Below are 21676 nucleotides of genomic sequence, written 5' to 3' on the forward strand. Positions count from 1 at the left end.
TTTTGGGAACACTGGTATTTAGATTTATGATACAGACCTGTAGCAGTTCCTTCAAAAGCAATGCTCACTGTTTGGTGCTGGAAAGTTCTCAGGCAGGAGTGATACCCTTGCTTCTTTCGAGGGACCACATCCCTGGTCGCTTCTGTTCCTCCCAGGCAGTGTAAGGAACCAGCAAAGTCCTGGCTGTATCTCAGACTAGGCTTTTGGATGCATGGGCGGGTTCTTTTGTTGTGTATCCTTACTGAAATAATTATTTTTTAAGTATAAGTGAATATGTATCAGAATCAGACTGCTTCTGTCAGTCTCAGGGCCTGTCAGACCTCTGTACAGTACATTTTAAGTGTGTATGTATATGGATAGGCGTCATATAATTTCCTTAATGTAATGTGTAAATAAATGTGGATATCCCTCCTGTGGACCACTCCGGAGATCAATGCTTACTGGACTCACTAACAGACCAAACGGACTAACGGGCAGTAAATTCCTTTTACATTATTCATGGTTGGACTTGATCTTGAAGGTCTTCTCCAACTGTAATGATTCTATGATTCTAAATATCTCTTTGAGTTAAGATGTTCCTTAACTATTGACTGCCAGAATCAGATTTTATTCAAGAAAGAGTTGTGCCATACGTGCCATGCTCCTCCCTCTGCATCCACTGCTGGTCGAAACTGGCATCGATATTATATAGTATTAAAAATAATACACAGGAAGCTACTTAGGTGTTTTGATAAATAAACGCTGCCTCTGAATTCAGAAGGCAGAAGCATGTTCTGCCACCCAGGCTTTATCTCCAGCTCTCACACAGTCACATAAACCAGAAGGAATGGCTGTATCCTGCAGGCTGAGCAGGCTACCTTGTACAGTGCAAGACATGGCACTTCCTTGAGTTAATTGTGGATATTTTCAGGAGAATTTCAGCTTTTTCAAGGATTAGCAATACATGCAATGAAATGAGTGTGTCCTTGCAGATAAGAGAATTCTTGCTTTAATAGAACTCCTATGTCAAACTCCTGCTGTGTCTCCTTGTGTACTACTTGCAGGGCTATGTAAGAACGAGGACACACTGTATGTACCTGCCTTTTGCAGTGATTCAAAATGTTTGTATATTTTCACCAAGTCTTTTACCACATTAGTTTCTGTTGTTTTTCTTAGTATTTTTCTTTTTTTCTTAGCACAAATATTTTTTCTACTGCAACAGAAAAAATAACACGCTAGCATTGCTAGCTTTTTTTCCTTATTGTTAGCACAAATGTTTTTCTACTGCAACAGGAAAAAAGCACACTGGAGCAATGCTAGCTGAAGCTTCTGTTAACATTTCAGTTCCTCCATTCTCACTTGCTTTTCTTTGCACAATCTCTTTATTGATTATCCTTTTCTCAAATTGACTTTTCTTCTGAAACTCTTGGATTTTCTCAGATCTACTTCAAAGAAAGGTTTTTGGTTTTCCAGATGGAGTTTAAGTTATCGAGATGGGGTTGCAAAGATGCTGGCCTCTTAATGTCTGTTCTGTTTGTGACAGCCAAACATGAGGTGTTTGTACAGTCTCAGAACAGACTCAAGTTTCAGATGAGTGTATCTCTAAGGTATTCAATGTGATACCTCCAAAAATATCTTGGACTGTTTTGTTTTTCCCATCTAAGGGAGAACTGCGTACGATGAGCTTCCAATGTGAAGTCCCAGTGATTGCTGTGGTAGCCCTGGGTTGTAGCTCTTCGTTGAACTCCATGTCCTGCATTACTGAGCAGGAGAAGTGAGACTAGAGAAAATGCCAGATCTCTGCAATCTGCAGAGATTCCAAATGTGCAATTAAGTTGGTATCCAAGCGGACTTGATGGAAAAGAATTTTGATTGAAAAAAATCAGCATCTTTTTAAATGTAAAAGCTGTAATGAAAGGTAACAGTGATAATCTGAAATACAAAGAAAATGTGTCAGGTCAAGAATGGCAAAGTAGTCAAGGACTTCTTTAGTGTGAAAAGAGATGTTTGAGAATAGAAGTACAGAGGGTATTAGGCAGAGCTCCATAAAATGGCATGTGATGCTAGAAGTTCCATCACTTGAACTTGTAGTGCAAGAATTAAGGACATCAATGATGTTTTCAAGCAGCAGGCCTAAAGGAAACAAATGGTAGTATTTTTATGTGCAATGTATAATGAAGTTGTTCCCAATGCTAGAAGATGGTATGGAAGCTAAATTTTTTTAAATGCATTCAGAAAGCCTTTACATGGTTTCATAGAAGATAAGAGGGACTGTTGTCCTTTAAACAGTGGTTTATGTGTATCCTTCTGCTGAAGTCCCTGGGGCGCTGCTAGACAGTGTTGTGGAGGGAAGTGTTGCTCTGTCTGTTCCTGTTCGCTTTCTTGCACCTTCCTTTGGCCAATTTAAGAGACAGGGCTTTTCAACAGTCGTGTTCTTAGGTTTCTTGTGCTTACTAGTAACACAGGAATCCAAGCCATCCTAGTCTGAGCTTCATCCATTTCGCATCCAGTTACTGTGGCATATGCTATTTGTCCCTGCATAAGGATAGACTTTCTCCAGTTAGTATGTCTACCTGGCTATCTGAGCCAAACTTTTTGTTAGGTCCCATGTTCTCATTTGGAGACCTCAGCATCCAAGCCCAAGTCAGTCACTGAATTTCAAATGTGTTCAGTTGATTAAAGGTGTAGAGCTCATGGGACAGATCAGAGACTTGACCTACACTGAGTGCTTGTCAAAATTCCATCTTACTTCATTCAGGACCTAAAAGGAAATTAAGTGGAGGAATGTTCTCATTACCATCCTAATCATGTTAGGATGTTAGGGAGCGTCAATGAGGAGGGCTGGCAGAAGCAGAGATGAGAACAAGGGACAGAGCAGCTATGAGCAACACCCTGCTTCAGCTGAGGACCATGAGGGAGAGGTGGGGGGAGCTTTTCTCAGCATAACTTGATTCATAACCATCATCCTGTTGCCTTGCCACTGAGACCCTAGTAATAGTGGGTCCTGTGAGTCTTAAGCCTGCCTCAGAGTGTGTTATGCTCTTGGTGGGGAGAGGGACATATCTTCACTTCGGTCGAAGCAAGCAGCTGAAATCTACTGGTGTAGAATGGAAGTCTCCTTAGATCTGGGAGATGTTGAAGTTTGATATCCTTCCTTTTCTGTCCCTGTCCTGAGAAGGACATTGGACAGCTTGGACTATATACTCGATCTAATGTGATCTGAGTGAAGTTTGGCTCAGCCTTTCCTTGTCACCTTCAGTGCTGGAGGGCTTTATTCAGTGTAACAGGGCAAGAGCTAAAGGAGATAATGGTGAAGAGGAGGATATTAGAGGAATCTCCTGTGGCAAGTTCCCATTCAGTGCCCCTGTGTCTATTCTGGTAGCTCCCAGCTGTTCCCAGCACACTGCCTGCTGCTTTTACTTCAGCAATTTGGATCAAGATGTTTAGACAGTAAATGATTTTCCTCCAGAGAGAACTTTTCAAGCTCTGATGCATGCAGCGGAGGTCTTAATATTCTCAAACAAGAGTACTCTGCAAACTCTACCAGGCAGCTCTCTATCCTTTGACATTTTTAAGTAAGATTAAATTTTAGTTTATGTTTTAAGAATTTAATTTGGCCTATGTTAATAGGTGACTCAGGGCTTCTTGTTCTCTTTCTACATTTATTGACGGTAATGCAGGTTAAATGTCTGTTGCAGAAAGAGATATATTGGTTTAATGTATTTTGTAATGATATGTTTTGTTTCATTGAGTCAGTGCGAGTCATGCATCTGTACTTTTACATTAATAGAAGTGTCAACAAAAGGAAAGTGAGGCAGAAGATGTCATTTTAACTATGCTCATATAATTGACTTGGAAAAACTTTAGTTTTTAAGGTCCAATATGTTTTCCCTAGCTGACTGCTCCTAAGTATCTCTGAATTTGATTATTTCTGTTCCTTTATCACCTTGCAGAAGTGAAGCCAGCCCGAGTTTTCTCTGCAAAAAGAAAGGACAATGCTGAAACGTATGTTCCCGTCAGACCAATTGTGGTAAAAAATGAAATCACCCGACCACTCTCTGCTGAGTCCTTGCAGCAGGAAAGACAGGAAAAAACTTGCTCAAGTAAGAAATAAAAATATATAATGCCAAAAAGGAGAATTTTCATGCTTTTTCTCCTCTTTGGCTCAGGTGTAATTTCTACACGCATTTGTCATCATGAGTGGGGTTTTTTATTGTTTGTTGTCCACTTTTTTTTTTGCTTGTACCACCTCAACAGTTTTGACTCAGTAGCACTGTGTGAGAATCCACAGCCTGTGTATTTTAATTCTAATCTTCCTGCCTCTTAATCTTCCTTTACTTTTGTACCCACAGCATAGGACTCTCTCTTCTTGCTTTCAGTTTTATGCTCACTGTATTTTCTAGTTCTGTATTAGACTTACTCTCTTCAGTACTAACAGAGGTCTCTGGCATTTATGTGGAAGATTTTAACACAAAACATTTGTAACAAGAAAGGAAAATAGTTTTCTCACTGCATGCAAAATCTGCTTTAGTTTCTGCTCTGAGGAGATAGATGATAGATGAGCACCAAGGCAGACACTGTGAGGCAAACTTGGTCAGAGCAGCGAGCGAATGGTGCTAGTGTCATGTTATATATATGCTTGAGTAGTGGTTACACACAGTCAGAATTCAGCAACATCCACATCTAGAATATACTGTGCTGTGACTCTGCTAAGTGTCCAATTCTTTGTGCTCAGCAGTCTCCACAAACGTGCCTGTGCTCTGGGTGGTTTGGCATGGACATCTTTTTTGCTTTGGTTGGAAGGATGATCTGCTTGTTGTATTTGCCTGGGATACTGCTAAGGCTGTCTAAGCATCAGGCTGGGACTATGCTTAATTTACACCTTCAACACTGCATATTGGTCTTCAGTGGGGTAGATAAGCCTCTATCTGGTATGATACTGGATTTTATTTTCTTTTTGAACTAGGTAACACCATTTTGAAGACACAGCTGTTTATTCTAGAAACTTGCTGCTAAAATGGGGGTTTTACATTGGTTTAAAAATCATCTCACAAATCTAGTGGCTGTAATCAGGATTGCAGTGTTTAATTGAGTTTAGCCTTTAACCAAACAAATTAAACTTTGGTTATGACAGTGCTGAGATAACCATGCAACATGGTAACCCTGAGGACTTACAAATGGTTTTCAAGGAAATAAAACTCAAATGTGTCCCAAGAAAGCAAGGTATTACTGTTTTTGAAAGATCATATAATAGCTGTTTAATTGAAGGAAAACCTTAATTAAATTAAGAAGCAGCAGCTAACTCTCTTTGCCTTTGGGGGGGAAAAATGTCCCTCCTGGGACTCCCAACAGCGTCTGGGCAGGTGCTTGCTCTGACTATTTTCCAAAGAAAGTTGTAGCTTTTTTTTGTAAGGTTTTAACAGTGCTTCTTAGAACTGCTTCAGTCCAACTGTCATTTGCTTTCACGGAGGATAGTGTAGTATAGAAAAAACAAAAGGAACTTTGTTCTGTCCGTAGATTTGCAAGGATGACTAATGCTTGCTGGAAGTATGTGGTTATGATTGAGGATGACTTGGGGCTGAGGGGGAATACACTGAAAGCTCAATTCCCGTTACTTGTTTCCACTAGCAGTTTACTCTCTTGCTAACTTTATCTTGCTGTAGCATTATCAGCATGATGTCCTATCAACCATGTTTAATATTTTTGCTCGAGTTTAATGTCTATACAGTGAGTTTCTGTTATTTGCTTGACTCTGAAATCCTTGAATACAACTGCATTTCTATGACATTTAGTCTTAAATTCGCTATAGTTCAATTTTATTCCTTTAAAAAAAGAAGTTTCCAGCCTGTGATGTTTTTACTTCTCCAGCATGTGTGTGGGAAGACTGGGATGGTATATGGATGTTTTGATGGGTGTTTAGGTGATAAAGTTAATCTATTTTGTCTTAGGAATAGCAACTTCTGACTTCTCTGGTTTTGCTGTTCTTGGGGTTCTTCAAAAATAGCTGAATATCTATAAGCGAAAGTCTGGTGCGCTTAAAGTGTATATATGTTAACATTTTTTTACGAAAAAATTTTCATTAAATACCTGAACAAAGCAAATACATAAGCGTTTTAAAATACAAAAATCCCATGTTTCTCAGTTGCTAGTTTTCCCTTTCTTAATGACACTGTTTCAGCTGTTGTCTAGAGTAGATGTGACCAGGAATTCTAATGTAAAAACAAATTGAAGCAATTCAGTTGTGCTTTGGCTGTTTACAGGCTATTAGCTAGGCCCTCTGTTAGCAGCTGAAGTGTGTGTTTCAAATGTACCCTGCTGTAATGTGCTGTACTCGTACAGTGGGACTGATGGATATTCCTTGCTGCTTTTGCTGGCAGGACCGTTAAGTCGCCCAGAAAGGCCACTTTCAGCAGCTCGGAAGAACGTGTGCGAGAAGGATCCTGAGCTCTCTGTTTCTGCTGTTATTAAAGCTATGCAACTTGAAAATGAAACATTGCAGAAAGATTTGCCAAGGAAGTCAGTTTCCACAAGCCATGAAAAGGTATGGCAAATTGCAGAGAAGGGGCACTTGATCATGTAGCAAAAAAAAGGCTTTTTCCTCAAACATGCATTATTCTCTTGTATATTTAAGACTATGTAAGAATGAACGGTGATGTGTCAAACTCTTAACTGAATTTGAATTATTCTTCCATAGGATGTGTTTTTTAAATCTCCTTCCTCAGGATATCATCTCACAGTATTCCCTTGATTTCAGGGATCAGTGAACAACTGACAGACCAGTTACATGATGCATCTGTACAGACAAGCGCACACTTGAAAAACCGATCCTATTGTTGCATTTAGGTTTGTTCATTCTGGAAGCTTCTTAAGATGGTGTGTGATTCCCATGCCAATAAATTCTACCTTCCTACTGAGCTCATTAATGTGGGCACAGTTCCCTGTTAATACATGTTCTGCTTCTGGAGCCGAGCTGTCATGTACACTTCTGGCTTTAGTGAGGGGGAGCTAGTGTAGGTTGTTTGCACCTACCTCTGTTGTGTACATCTCTTATCTTCAATACCCACATTTAAAAGCAATTAGGAATTTCTCCAGCAAACACCTCTTCATTCCTTTCAGATTTAGAGCAGACCTTCCTATGTGTTAAGTCAAATGATCAGGACGTTTGTACTGACAGTTCTGGCAAAATTTGATGTGCATAACTCATAATTCAATTCTTTTAACAGAAAGAGAGAACATAAACTCAGGCAAAACCTGTAATTTGCAAAGCTTCTCTAGTCTAATCTGCTTTGGATTTTCTGTTTTGATGTTTGTGAGCCTCACTTTTATGCAGCATTCTCGGAGTTGCTCATTTGAGTTGACCGCGGCTCATAAAATTGAGAGCCAACCGGAAGGTAGGGATTCTGCAGCAAGGGTGGGCTGAGCAAGCAGACATTTGTTCATATTTATTTTTAATGTTTTGTCTGAGCTGGTCACTATGCCACCTCTCTGCTTAAAGTCAATAACTGTAGATTTTCGTTAGATAAAACAACTTTGTGGCAGAGGGATTTAAAAGCATTTATGGTGTTTTTCTTGAGTCCAGGAAGGAGGATGCTTAGGCAGGCAGAAGCCTTGGTTAATTTGGAGCCATATCACACGTGCAAAATGAGATTGCATACAAACATATATATTTTCAACAGTCATTGGGAATTACTTTGTTTTACTCTCCTTACATAGGAGTTCAGGCTGCAGTCTTGGCACTCATTATGAATGAAGACAAATTTTGAGAAGTGTTTAAGCTGGTACAGAGCTACTAGTTAGTCACAGTTAGCTGATGCTAGAGCTGGTTTCAAATACTCATTTATTCCAAAGCTGCAGGCTAATAGTCATTTTGTGTAGGCAGAGAAAAACATAAATAAGCGATGTTCATTTCTCTTATGTAGACGCTTCCCGCTTCATCTGTTTTTGTTTCTGCAATGACTGAACCTTCGGAAAAAAGTCAGACAACGACTGCAGTCACAAAAGCTGTTGAAAGAATAAGTCTTTTTGGAAGCAGGTATATATTCTTAAGGTTAGCTCCCTTTTGTGGGGGACACTTCTCAGTCTTGACCATCACTGCACCTGACTATCCTCAGATATAGGAGACTTCATACAAGCAGTGGCAGAAATATGGAGAAGGATCCAGCCTTTGCCAGTGCATTTGGGAACTACCATCATCTCCCTCTAAGGATGCCTTTACGTTACCTTCTCAGATCACCTCAGGTGTAGCAGAGAACTGGATCCTAACCTCTTAAGCAGACTCTGTATCTAAGACGGGATGCTGAGACAGCTGCCACTCTGCAGAGGGATGCCTGGCATGTGGGGGGTTCATCTTGTCTTTACTTTCACACTGGCCGAACTGTTTGTTAAATATAAATGATTTATGGGGGGGGAAAAAAAACTTAAAAGGATGCATGTGTTTCAGGCAACAGAAGAAACTTCTGAAAGTTCTTCAGGAGATTGAGAGACGTTCGGTGTGTGACAAGGATGTATTTCTACCTGATGAAAAATGTGAAGAAGATTCCACAGCCAGAGAGAGGGTTTGTGTGGATGAGCAGAACAACTGATACTTCTTAATTTTTTTCTGATTTGATGTTACCAAGTGATCTTTTCCCTTATGAATAGAGACCTCCTTGGGGTACTTAATTAAAATCTTCTTGAGGTAGAAGAGAACGTAAAGGATGTCTCTAGTCCACAATTACTGTCAACTGTGTCTGCATAATTGTCCTCTTTAATGTAACAAATATTTTTCTCCCATGTTATAGTGGGGCCTCTAGAAAACCTCGCTCATGTTTTCATCTCATTTAGGCTGCCTTTCCTGCTTTGGAGGACTTAGCCATAAAAATACCATACACCTGTTTCTAAAATCTGTCTTGATTTAGGGATGTTAGTTAATTCATGCTTTCAGTAAAGTCTCCCAGTTGCATCCTAAAGCAAACAGATTACTATTTGTGAGTCAAAAGACTCGCACCTCTAAGTTTAATATAACAGTTTGTAATCACAGTTCACACATCATTTCTATAGTAGAACATTCTACTTCCTATGTTCATCAGGATGATAAATGAATAAGACATCAGAGAGTTGTTCTTTCTTTAGGATTTGGAGTGGACTGAAATCCAAGTGATTGAAAATTTTGGTCCCCTTACTCTGCCATAGGCTTCCTAGTTGATATGGGGCAGAACTAGTAGACTGCAGAATGATTCCAAATGAGTGTTACCAGGTTTTACTTAAGTCTGCCTTTTTTTCCTTTTTTTTTTTTTTTTTTGTGCCTTTTTTTTCCCTCCTTTTCTGATTGTTCAATATTGGAATTGCTGTAGGTTTTGTTTTGTCATTCCTCTGTATACCACAATATTTTGATTAGGTCCAGACAGCAACTGGCTTGGATATTCGGGATGCCATCTACGTGACTATGGAACTTCTTTCTAACTGGGGAAATCCAGTACACGTGGGATTGAGAGAGGTGGAGTTCTTCGATTTATGTAACGACAAGATGTTTGTGTCTCCTCATGATGTGGACATTCGAAATACTGACTATCCAGGGGATTTGTGTCGCTTGGTCAATAAGAAATTACATGTAAGCTAGTTTATTCCTGGATGTGAAAAGCTACTGTGTTTATTTAACACTCTATTGCTGTTTTTATAAACATGATTGCATTTTTAGGATGATTGCATGACAGCTATCTGATAATTTTAAAATTACAAATACTTATTATTTGCACAAACAGAGCTTCCTGGACAAGGATTGACTGAAGTCAATCATAATTCTCTTTTAGAGCAGAACTCAATTAATTTGAGTAAGGGTTCTGATTTATGTCACTAGACAGCTGGAAGAATGCAGCTTTAGCTGCCTCCTTTATATATATATGTGTATATGTGTGTGTGTATATATATATATATATATAGTGGTATGATGTTTTTTGAAAGGACATGTTCAGTTTTTAAATTGTTGGAATATAATTGTAATAGAGCTGTAGAAAATGATAATGGAATGTTAAGGACACAGGGAATTTCACTTAATTTAAAATAAGCCTGATGGTAATCTTTAGTAATTCTTGCCATCTGAAGCTATGGGAGGCACATACCTTGGGAAGGACCCTGTGTGTTTATGGATGTTCTTCAACAAGCAAAGTATAGAGCATGACAAAAGAAAAAGTCTGTGAGGCTTCTCTGTTAGAAGGTGTAATGAGGAGACATAAGGTCTTTGTATAAAGCCACTAATGAATTTCTATACCCCTTCGTACAGCCAGGGTTTCATCCAGGTCTTTATCTGTGCCACAGGTTCCCTGTATTCCTTTGACCAGTCAATAAAGCAGAATATTCAAAAGTCTCCATATTTCAGAGCTTGAAACCTAGTAAAAATGGGTATGATCTTAGTGGGTGAGGATACCAAATGACTTAAGTCTTCTGAAAATGTGAAAATGGAAGTTTTAACTCACTTTGCACTGGTGATAATTTTCTACCTGTAAGGTAGTTGAAAAGAGGGTATTGAGATAATTTTTTTTTTTTGATGTGGAACATCTTACTGTCTCTTGGAAATTGTAGCCTGGATGTTGTAAACACCCATTCTTATTTAAAGACCATAATCTCTGGTGGGTGACGTTTTTACTTAGAACTAGTAATGATTCATGGACTTTCTAGATGACTATAAATTATATAGCAATATAATTATAAATCCATTATAAAGCCGTTATCCGCAGCATTTCTCATATATTCATATATCCCATTATTCTTAAGGTAATGAGATTTTATATTTCATTGATTAATGTATTCGTTTGATTTGCTGCCGTGTAGTATCTTGTCTTGATGCTAGAAAGGTATTGCATCAGAGATGGTGTAATTTGGACAGAAAATTAGGCATGTGTACTACATTTCTCTTTTTTAAAATAAATAAATAAATAATGTTTCCAGATTGTATAGACTTCAGATTAGAGATGAAGGTTGTGGGATGCAGTAGATACAATTTGTTTGAAGATTAATTTATTTGTTGTTTTATTTTGAGCAAAAGGGACACCATTAACATAACTTACTTTGTGGAAAACCCACTCTGCCATTGATAAAACACATCTTTGATCACTTAAGTGTATGTTTGTGTGTAAATATAGACATACCCTTATTGAAAATAAGGGTGTATTTTTGTGTGTGTGTTTCCGCCCTCCCCCCCCCCCCAGCTTCCCCCCTTCTTGCAGACTGTTACATTTGCTATCCTGTGTAAATAATGAGTTGAATTTCTGGTGTCAAATCTTTTGAAATGGTGCCAGAGACTTAAATGCCTGTGAATTTGATTACCTTAAGTCCTGAGCATTTGAACTGTCTGCATGTACACTTCATGTCCTCCTTTAATATTCAGCATCTAAGAGGTAGCTGAAATGCCAATATGCTCCACCACACGAGGGATAGTACTGTGTGACTGTATATCCGAAGATGTTGCAACTTTTGCACACACAGCTTTTAGTCATAGGACAGACTCAAACTTATCTATATATGGACCTTCAAATACCAGAGTATGCAATTGCTTGTAAATAAACTTTTGGATTTTGGAGGAACTTCGTCCATGTAGCTGTCCCTTTCTCGGAACACTTTTCTGTCACTCCTTTTCTTGTCCCTTTATTGCTTATATGTATGGACACCTGCACAAATCTCAATCCATCCCCTTCCCAAAAGAACCTTTATGCTTTTCGTTTCTAATTTTGAAACAAGTTGTTTATTTTCCACCTATGGTCTGTGGTTGTGAAAAGCTCCTTTTCCACAGTTCCTGAAAATGCAAAGATATCACTTAAGCCCAATGCGAAGAATTAAGTATGTTTTTGTGCTGTAAACTCTCCCGATTGTCTGTGGTCTGTAAAATTCATATTTACAGTTTGTGTCATGTCTTAGAAAAAGGTCTAGCTTAGACTTCTGTATACTAAGGAGAAGATCTGCAATTGAAATTGGTTGTGTTGTCTAAAGCCTAATTAAAATAAAGGCAGTGAAATAAAATTCTTCAGGTTCCCACATTCTGTAGAGGGTAAAAAAGAAGTGTTAGCACTTTTGTAAATTGAAAAACAATTATACGATGTCTTTGTGCTCAGTGATCCCCATCAGAGCCTGCAAAGCTGCTTAATGTGATTAAAGGGGCCTTACTCTGACCCCGCAGCATGGCAGGCCGTGTGCCGCCCAGAGCACGCGGGCCCGCGGGCAGCTGACGGCTGCCGCCTTGTCCGGCTGTCGCGGGCTGCCTTCACGGCACCCGGGAGGGTCAGATTTACTGCTTGAAAACGAGGTTAAGGTTTTGCTTTTAACTTGGTATGTTTTATCCGGTGGTTACTTTTCTGCTTGGCTTATTACACAGAAGGTAGGGAGGGCAAATTAATCCAAATATTCTGTGGAGAAGGAGTGTTAAGTGGGGCTTCCTGTTTGTGTTTTTAGACTGCGAAGGAGAGCTTCCTTTGGATGTGCCCTTTCTATCCGCCCGTTCAGCTCTACTTCGTTATCCGCAATCCCACCCGGTCACGTGACTTTGGTATATCCAAGATCAAGATCTGGAATTACAACACAACAACTCTTAGTGTAAGTAGTCTATTCTCAACTCTTCTACATGTATGCTCTGCCTTGTGCTCGGCTTGATCTTATTTCCAAAAGTATGAAATAAAAATAGGTACAGCTTTTCTAATTAAAGGGGAAATGGGACATTTCCTTGTCTGCTGCGGTATTTTGCTTTTGTATTGATTAAAACTCGTAGCAATGTAAGTGTTAATGTTTTTCACAGGCACGGATAGCATTTTTTTTTTTCCAGAGCTATTACAGTTCTCTAAAGAGATTAAAAAAAAAATGCATATTGTGTCAGTTAATCCTTTACTGTGGTGAGAAATAAAGATACAAAGGTAAGTGTGTCTTAATGTTCAGGGCTCTTTGGGACTTTTTATCAGAATATAAAGAAATATTTGTTTGATTTCTTGTGCGTGTTTATATACACACACACCTACCTTTGTATACATGCTCATACAAGCATATATGTGTAAATAGGCTGGCTGGCTGGTTGTTGCTCTCTTTGGGTTTTGTTGCCTTAATTCCAAAGTATACTCATTACAAATGCATAATAAAAGAAATAATCTAGTATTACAACAGAGACATCTCATGGCAGATGGTGACTTGTTTTTGTATTTGAATTTCCCTGTGGAAATTATTCTCATTTGTACATTGTGATGTTAAGAAAAAAAATACCACAGGTACTGGATCAAAGAGGATTTTCTGTTCTGGATTACAGATAAGATGCTTTATCCTCCTGATTTTGCTCTCAGACATGTTTTTATATGTGCACATATGTTAATTCATACATATGGAAAAAGCTATGGAAGCAACAGCTTAAGCAGATATATTATAATATGATTTACATTTATTTTCTAGAAGCTGAATAACATTTTTTCTGTTAAAATGTGGGCTACAGTGTGTTCTGTGATGAGTAGAGGATGTGAAAAGGACTGCTGCTTTTACAGCTTGTGTTCGATTTGTTGGCAAACATTGAATATAATGTAGGAAATAAGTAAATGTATTTTCATGTCTCAAGGCCTCTTTTTAAATTTATTATTGATTTATTTTTAAACAAATTGCTATGAGAGAGGCTGTAAAATCTGTTAGGAATATAATCCCATGGATTTCAGTAGTCATGCAGCAGTCTACACTGATTAAGTAAATGATTCAGTATCCATAGTTTGAAACACTAATACAAAACAGTTCTGTCAGTTCTATATATTTTCATAAGGAATTTTTATCTGAGAAGTGTTTTAAAAAAGAAAAAAAAATCCACCACAAAAATATGATTATCTCTTCCTGCTAATGAAAACTCGAGCATATATTACTTTGAGGTTTTTTTTAACCATTCTAACTCTTATAGCTTCCTCTCTCTCCCTCAAAAGCAATGTGAGAGGTGCCCAACAATTCTTCAAGATTTTTTTTTTGCAAAAAATAATTTTTAAAAAAATCAGAGCAGTGCTGCATGAGTTTCAGAACTAGAGCCTCAGAGCAGAAAAAGGATGTCTGAAAAGGACCATAGAAGTCACATTGCTTCATTATCATAGATATATTGATTTAGTGCATGACAAGAAAGATCTCTGAATGCTTCATTTTGTTGTCTTCATTCGTTTCCAATGTTCATTTACTAGAGGTGGAGTTTTTTTTCAGCCTTTAGGGTGCAGTTTATCACTTCTTGGCTACACTGGAGCTTTGTTCACACTAGGATATTCCCAGTGGAGTTAAGTTTATACAAGAACTTTTTTTTTTTTTTTTCCTATCTCTTGGCTTGCTTTTTTGTTTTTGTTTTTTTTGGTTTGTTTTGTTCCTCTTTTTTGCCTTTCCAAGGAGAAGAGAGCCAGCGAAGAAACTTCCAGTCCTTTTCTCTATGTTTAATTCTTGGAAAAAGTGTCTCTGGTTTTGAGCTTTTGCTCCCCATTCACAAAACTAAACAGCACTGTTGGGTGAAAGAAAAGCTGTCTCTGCCACTTGATAGGAAAGCGCTTTCCCAGCTGGCCTCTTTTCAGGGTTGAAGGTATAAGCCAAGAAGGACTGCCAAGAGAAACAGTAGGATTATTTTCACTAAATATTTCCGCATTCACTGACAATATATCTGCTTACTCTTCTGAGAAATTGTGTCTTTCTAATTACTGTTTTGGGAGGAAAATAACTGCCTTTGTCTCAAATGTGTGCTTGTAGGCTTTTGATGAAGCTACTCATGGAGTAAGCTTCTTGGTGGAACTGCTCTCACAGTAGTTGATGGAATGACTCTCAGGGCAGATCTTCAGAGCAGCTTCATCAAGAAGCTGCCCTACAAAGAAGGGGATTTTTCCAGCCTCCCTGTACAGGAGGAATAGTAGTGCTGCAACAGGATGTTGTGTCAACCTTTCCTCTTCACCTTACTTGCAAGTGTGGAACAGGGTAGGGGATATGAAAAAGTGGAGTTTTGCACATTCTTTGTTCTTTGAGTCCCTGGGATCAAGTCATATTTTTCCACGTTGAGCCTCAGCATGCTCAGAATTTTGGTGCATGAGATTTTCATTAGCCACTTTACTGGTAGTTCATGTATAGCTGGTGGTTCTAGGCCATCATCTGTCTTTACTGCCTTTTCCAATTCTGTCTGTCTGTCTTTGCGATCTCAGAAATATCCATAGATTTGGCTGGTTTGTCTTAACACTCCTCATACATGAGGAGTGTGCCCTCTTTGGAAAGTAGTGGAATGAGAACTGTGAAGACTGGCATAAAATGCATTTAAGAATGAATAACTAGAGGCATGTGAATACACTCGAAGGTGAAGGAAAAAAATGACTTGGAAGGCTGAGAGCGGAGGAAACTAAATCAGTATTCAGGGAGGACTGACTTCCTTGAGATGACCATGAGGGATGAAACTGAAGCTTAGTCAGTACAAGAAACCTCAATTTCCATAAAAATGTGGAAAGAATAGTTTTTAAGGACTACATATGATGACACGTTACAGAAATTGAGATAGCAGAAAGATTTTTGTCTGATCTTTTATCCTTTATTTGGAGATACTTTTTTTTTTGAGGGAGAGAAAGGTAGATGGTAAAGAAAATAGAGACTAAATTTCAAATGGAGTGGAATGAAACAATCAGGTTTCAATGGCTGCCACAGAAATGGGGAATTTAGAGATTAATTTGTGAATGTTAGATTTGTTTGTGATAAAGGCCTTCAACTTAAACTCTAGTTAATAATTGGTATAACCTATTGAGGCAGATGACCACATTATTATTCAAAAACTGTAGAAAAACAGATTGATTGGGTATTTCTTTGCTATGATATAGTGCTCTTCTTTCTTAAAAGCACGGGGATGGAATGTAGGATGTTCGTGTGTATTTTTTGTGTGTGTCTGGTGGTTGTTTTTTAAGTGTCCTTTTCAGGCCTCTATTTTTGTAACTCTCTAACTCCTGGCTTTGATCTGGGTATCTGCTCAGCATATACCTTATGTGTCATGGTAGTGATAAGTCTTAAAGATGCTGTGCTAAACTGTGCCTCTGGAATATACTTTCTGATGAAACACCATTATACTTAAGCTTGACTTATAAATATTTAAACCTTTATTTTGTAGGTGGCTGCCAAAATGGTTCACACTAGTGCCTGGGATGATCTTTTAATAAAATCTTAAATATTTTGCAGTATTTTCAGCTTCTTAGAACTTTTCATTAGTAAGCAGATAAAAAGGATGTTGTTAGTTTGAGCTTTTAATGCTTTTCTTCTCTATGTTAATTAAATATTCAGATGTTAGAATTTCAGAACAGTGATATCTAATGTTTGAAGAGCATAATGGAAAACTTCGTATTTTTGTTTCTGCAGGACCTTGATATAGGAGCAAAGAAAGTGAAGCTGTATGTTGATGAAAACCTGGTGTTTGATGGTGAATTAGAGAGAGGCTCTGGAGATCTCATCACCAATTGTAGTACTACAATTGACCTTACACATCATGGACAAAGTGTCACTACACATTCCTCAAATGAAAGGAAGGAAGAGAGTACAGCTGGAGTCACAGACAGTAAAGAGGACCTATATTTAAGGTACCTACAGCCAAACAGTACTTCACTATACCGGAACTCTCTGTCCGAGGAAAGTCACCTTGAGGATAAGATGAACTCTGTCAGCCTTATGCAGGAAAACTTGACTGAATTAGAGGATGATCCAAAAGTGTTACCATCTCTTGTTTGTATGAAAGATACCAAAGAGGGTGAAGTAACAAAGGTTACAGAGCATATTCCATCTGATGAAGAGCTTAGTTTGAGTGAGGAAATAGAAAAGCTAATGGGAAGAAAACTACCTGAATCTACAGGTGTGCTTCCTTCTTGGTTACAGTCATCATCCCAAGTAACAGAGAATACTCAAGGTATTTGCAGTAAGCAGAAGCCTTCCTGGCTGGCTACGGAACGTTGCTTGGGATTGAGATTTCAAACACCATCCGATGGAATCATAAAAAACATTTCAGGTCTGACTAATGAGGATGTCAAATGTCAGAGAAATGAATTGGGCAGACCTGGTAGTAGAAATGCAAACAGAGGTGAAAGGTTGGAAATGCTACCAAGAAAAGATGATGGTGGCTTGGACATTTTGGAGCAGTTTTCTGACAAACATGGCTGTAACTTAGACTATCCTATGAGTGGAAGGAGAAGTGTCAAATATGGAAGAAAGGAGGGAGTAAACCCTATAGATGTTGGAGAAGGGGATTCAGCACCCAGAGGTAAGAGCTTACAATAGCAATCTCATTGCAAGCACTTCTTGCATGTTTTTAGTTTCTGGAAGTATAGATAAGAAGATTATTTACTTACCCCACCCTGTGGAAAAACATACATTCTGAATTAGTATTTTAAAATTTGTTTGGAGAGGATGGAATACAGAATTTTGTTTTTAATATTTACTATTTTATAATTATGCTCTGTAAAATGACAGTCCTACAGACAACCAAGTATTTTTGGTGAAAATGTGCAGAAAGATTGAGGAAGAATGGCCATGAGGTTGGTAGTGAGTAAGTTTTTCTTTGTAGTAGATATGTCTTTGCAATGGGAATGTTGGCTGCCTGCTGCAATTTCTACTCTTTTCACCTTATTTGTGCAGCTGTTTTATTTTTGTCTATACAGTACAAGGAAATAAGATACAGATATCCAAACTAATCCTTCATCTGAATTTGTGTGGACTAGTACACCACAAATTTACAGACTTTGTTTAAGAAGCAGTACAACATGCACTCTTATTATGGGCATGCTACAATAAGGATTACTGGACAAAGACATTTGAGGCAGAGAAGCATTATACTAAGTATAATAAAAAGGAAAAAAAAGTGTGTGTTTTTTTTTTTTTAATAACAGCAGATCAGTTGCAGCATAACTACTGAAGGCAACCCTTATCTGTTTGACTTTTTCATTGAGGACTAATCTACGTCAAAACCTCTTGCTCATGGAGTCTGAGCACAGTGCTCCTGTTTTTAATACTGCCTTAGAAGATTGCCTCCTCCCGTGGCTGTCCTGATGAGTGTTGCTTTATCCCTGCAAATGCACACACACATTCCTCAAAAACCAAGCCTGCATGAATGACTGCATGTCAAGCTAGGCAGCTTGGCAGATGCAAGAGACTTAACCCCACAGATTTGGGGTTTTTTAATAGTATTTAAAAGCAGGACTGAAAAGGATCGATCTCTCCTCAGCAGAGTTGCCAACAGTGTCCCTGGCCCTAGCTGTGCAAGGCAAAAGCATGCAACAGTTTCACTTCATCAAAAAGCTTCTTACGGTGTGGTGGTTTGTTCTTCATGGTGTAAAATCCAGAAAAAAGGGAATAGTATAAGAAGTTACAGCTTGTATGTGCTCAAATCTAACTTTTTGAGCTGCTAGGTGTAATCTCTTATTTTGCTTTATAAGCAGAAACAGGTCAGGTTTTTGTGTGGTGTTTTATTTTTTAGTTTGTTTTGTTTGTTTTAGATTTTGACTGCCTAGGTGAGAGAGCTCCCCAGTTTCACCAGTGTTTGCAGTCTTACTCTGTATGCTTTACAGAAGAGAAGAAGTAAAAGAAATTATTTTTTGACATTGGTTTCTGTTTTAACTAGACTTATCTTATTCTTAGCCTTCTCTGTGGTTTGTACAAGTTTGCAGGCCAATCTCTGAGCCATGTCACACAGCTTTGCATTGGGTAGGCCTGAATCTCCCACTTCTTTGTTTCAATGCAATTCATCACATTCTGGGATATATTTTATTTCATAAATCCTTTAATCAGATTTTGCCTTATGTTAAGGAATTGAAACCTACTCATAATCGGAGCACATAGAATATATAATTTAACTGTGGGTCTGTGACAAGCAGTATAAGTGATTTTCCTACATTAAAAGCAGCAGATTTGACCAAATCACAATATGGCATGTAAAGCCTCTCTTGCTGGATTATATTATCTAAAATGAAATAAAAGGAGAGATGCAGGAATGCCAGTTGAAATTGTGTGGCAGGTACTGTGTGGGGTTACTGGACGAAGGTGAGGAGAACAGTTCTTTCTAACCTTGAAATACTTCAGTGTTCTTCTCTTGCTCTGTGGGGGTGGAAAAAAAACATCATTTTATAAGTATATCAGAAATCACACCCAAAGAACAAAACAAAAAATGTTTAAGTAGGTAGGATAAATACCATTTTGCCTTCACCCACCCTTCACCAAAGCCTAGGGTTGCAGTTTCACACGTTTTACGCTACCTCTGTCAGTTTTAAAACTTTTTGGTGTTAGGGAAACTGAGTAAGTCCCACTGTAATAGTTTCCATTCAGTATTAAACTGGTAATGGATTCACTGTAAACTCTCACCTGAGGGTTATCGGGGTTCTCATTGTGATACCCTACCTCTGCTTTTGCTCAGAGCGAGCTTAGTCATTTAGTGTTTAAGACTTACGGAAAAATTGAAAATAAAACTCCCAATGTGTGTTTGTTCCTGGCAAAATAGCATGCTACCTAGGTACTTTTGGTGTATTTGTACTGTACTGTGCAGGGTAAAGCCATCTCCAAAGTGGAGCTGAGGGAGCATTAACAACAGGGAAACAGTTTTAAGTGTTTCCCTAAGAATAGTGGATTTTAATTGATATGGGGCTAAGGGAACTGCAGTTTCCCTGTAGCAGCAATATGTGACCAAGGGGAGGCTGCACAGGCCCTAGTACAACTGCACAGGCCCTGGTGCAACTGCACAGCACATGTTTGATCTTTAAATGAAGACTAACAAGAAAAACAGAAATTAAAAATCCCATGTACATGCCTGCTTAGCTTGAGCTGATGTCCCTCTAAAAGCCATACACTTTTTATTGAATAACTGCCTCAATATGCAAAGAAAATACTGATGGAAGTATGCTGATTAAAATTGGCAAATCACATAAATTGGTATATTATGAGTTAAGAGGATTGGAAAATTGCAGAAAAAGATGTACTTGAGGACTGTGGTAATACAAAATGGAATGCAATTCAGTAGTACTGGTTGCAAGGTCATTTGGGGACTAATAACAGAAAATTAAATTGTAAGCTGAATAATCAGTTGCAAATGATCGAAGAAGAGAAGGATCTTAGCTGATTAGTTGATCACAGTCTGACTATGAAATACTAGTGACATGCAGACATGAATATAGCAATGCTCTGAGGATGTATCAGCAGAGGTATTTGTGTTAGTGTTATGGAAGTGTTAACATCTCGAGACAGGCGCTCATGAGATTTCAGTTGCAAAACTTCGCAGTCTGATTATCCATATTCAGGAAAACTGATTACCAAGTGGAGCAAATACAGAAGAGTTTTTAGAATGATCAGGGAAATGAAGTGCATGATTGCAGCAAGGAAATAGGACTGCTGTTCATAATTAGAGCAATTAGAACTGGGTTTAGTGTAGCAGAAGAAAGGATTTGTGATGGGGTGTTTGGGTCTTCTGCTAGTGTTATCCGAGGTATAATTCAGTATAGTTACAAACAAAATGGTACAGTGTGTGCTGCTTGCAGGACATGGAGCTTGGTGATTCAAGACACCTCTCCTAGGCCCGCAGGGAATGCACATTTGAGGTGTCATAAGTTCCTGGACTGTCTGAGTAGCATCCATCATACAATCCCTTCAGGCATGTGGAAGACTAGGAATGTGTCTGCCAGTGGAATCGTCTTTATTATATAGGTAGAGTTTATTGCAGGAATATCCCAGTTCCTTGACATGCTGCAATATAAACAATAAATTTTAGGCCCTGAAAAGAATGCCAAATACTGTAAACCTTCCGCCATTGACCTCTACTGCCAAGATACTCTACGCGTTCTGTTAAGGAGTGACAGCAGGAGAAATAGAGCTCTGGATGTAGCCTGTGTATGTTAGAAAGCCATTAGCCTCCCACTGAAAATCAGCCTGCTGCAGTGCTTTGGAGCTGTAGAAAGCCACTGACTATCAGATACCTTTCTGTACCTGCTCATCCTCAAGTTTTCAACCTTTGATATTTTAAAATGGTAACTATTTATTTAGCATCCTCTCCAGGTAAACTGTGGGGATTTATGAGGGACTGTGAGTATATCCTGTGGATATATGTACGGACGGTGATTTGATTTAGCAAATGACGTACAGATGACTGAAGTTCTCTGAAATGGGATGTTTGCTGCCAATCTGGATCCCCTGTTCCCAGGGAAGGGGTGGGGGTAGGGAACGGCCAGGTTTTAATCTCCAGCCTGTGCATACAGATTTACGTAGTTACCCATCTGCTTTAAAATTTGTGTTCTGATCTCAGTTGTTCTTCATTTAAAATGACTTTTACTCATAGATTAGGAACGCTGCATGGTTCCTACTGATTCTGAAAACAAAGTTAAAAGTTAATCTTAAAGCAGTCTACTGGGAGAATATTATTCTGCATTTTACTGCAATAGGCATGTATTTCCATTCTTGATAACCATTTGCTTTAATATCCACTCAGGGATTTTTTATGGAAGTAAAACCTGGCCAATGGCTCTGTAATTGTTCAGTGTTACATTTGCTTTTCTTCATTTATATAAAGAAAATGTACCATCAACAGTTTAGTTGAAAATTGCTGTTATCATCTGCTCCCTAATTGTTTTGGGATGGAAATTGAGCAGCCTCCCCAGGGCGGTCTCAAGGAGAATGTACTTGGCTCCCACTGTGCTCCTTTAAGGTGTTACCCCTGCTGCATTCCCAGTACCCACTTTACCATCATCTTCCTTCCTGC

At 38.6% G+C, this 21676-nt stretch overlaps 1 protein-coding gene across 1 annotated transcript in view; it reads left to right on the plus strand.

Annotated features, from left to right (window-relative positions):
- Positions 1–21676, plus strand: part of KATNIP (katanin interacting protein) — a 58654-nt gene that overhangs the window by 9690 nt on the left and 27288 nt on the right. The window contains exons 8-14 of the mRNA XM_010223300.2: positions 3933–4082; positions 6357–6520; positions 7899–8011; positions 8420–8534; positions 9356–9568; positions 12400–12540; positions 16312–17203. Of these exons, the coding sequence (XP_010221602.2) occupies positions 3933–4082; positions 6357–6520; positions 7899–8011; positions 8420–8534; positions 9356–9568; positions 12400–12540; positions 16312–17203 (1788 nt within the window). The remainder of the gene's footprint in view (positions 1–3932; positions 4083–6356; positions 6521–7898; positions 8012–8419; positions 8535–9355; positions 9569–12399; positions 12541–16311; positions 17204–21676) is intronic.

This window comes from Tinamus guttatus, unplaced genomic scaffold, assembly GCF_059628265.1.
Source record: "Tinamus guttatus ecotype Peru unplaced genomic scaffold, ASM5962826v1 Tinamus_guttatus_pri_ptg000172l, whole genome shotgun sequence".
Lineage (NCBI taxonomy): Eukaryota > Metazoa > Chordata > Aves > Tinamiformes > Tinamidae > Tinamus > Tinamus guttatus.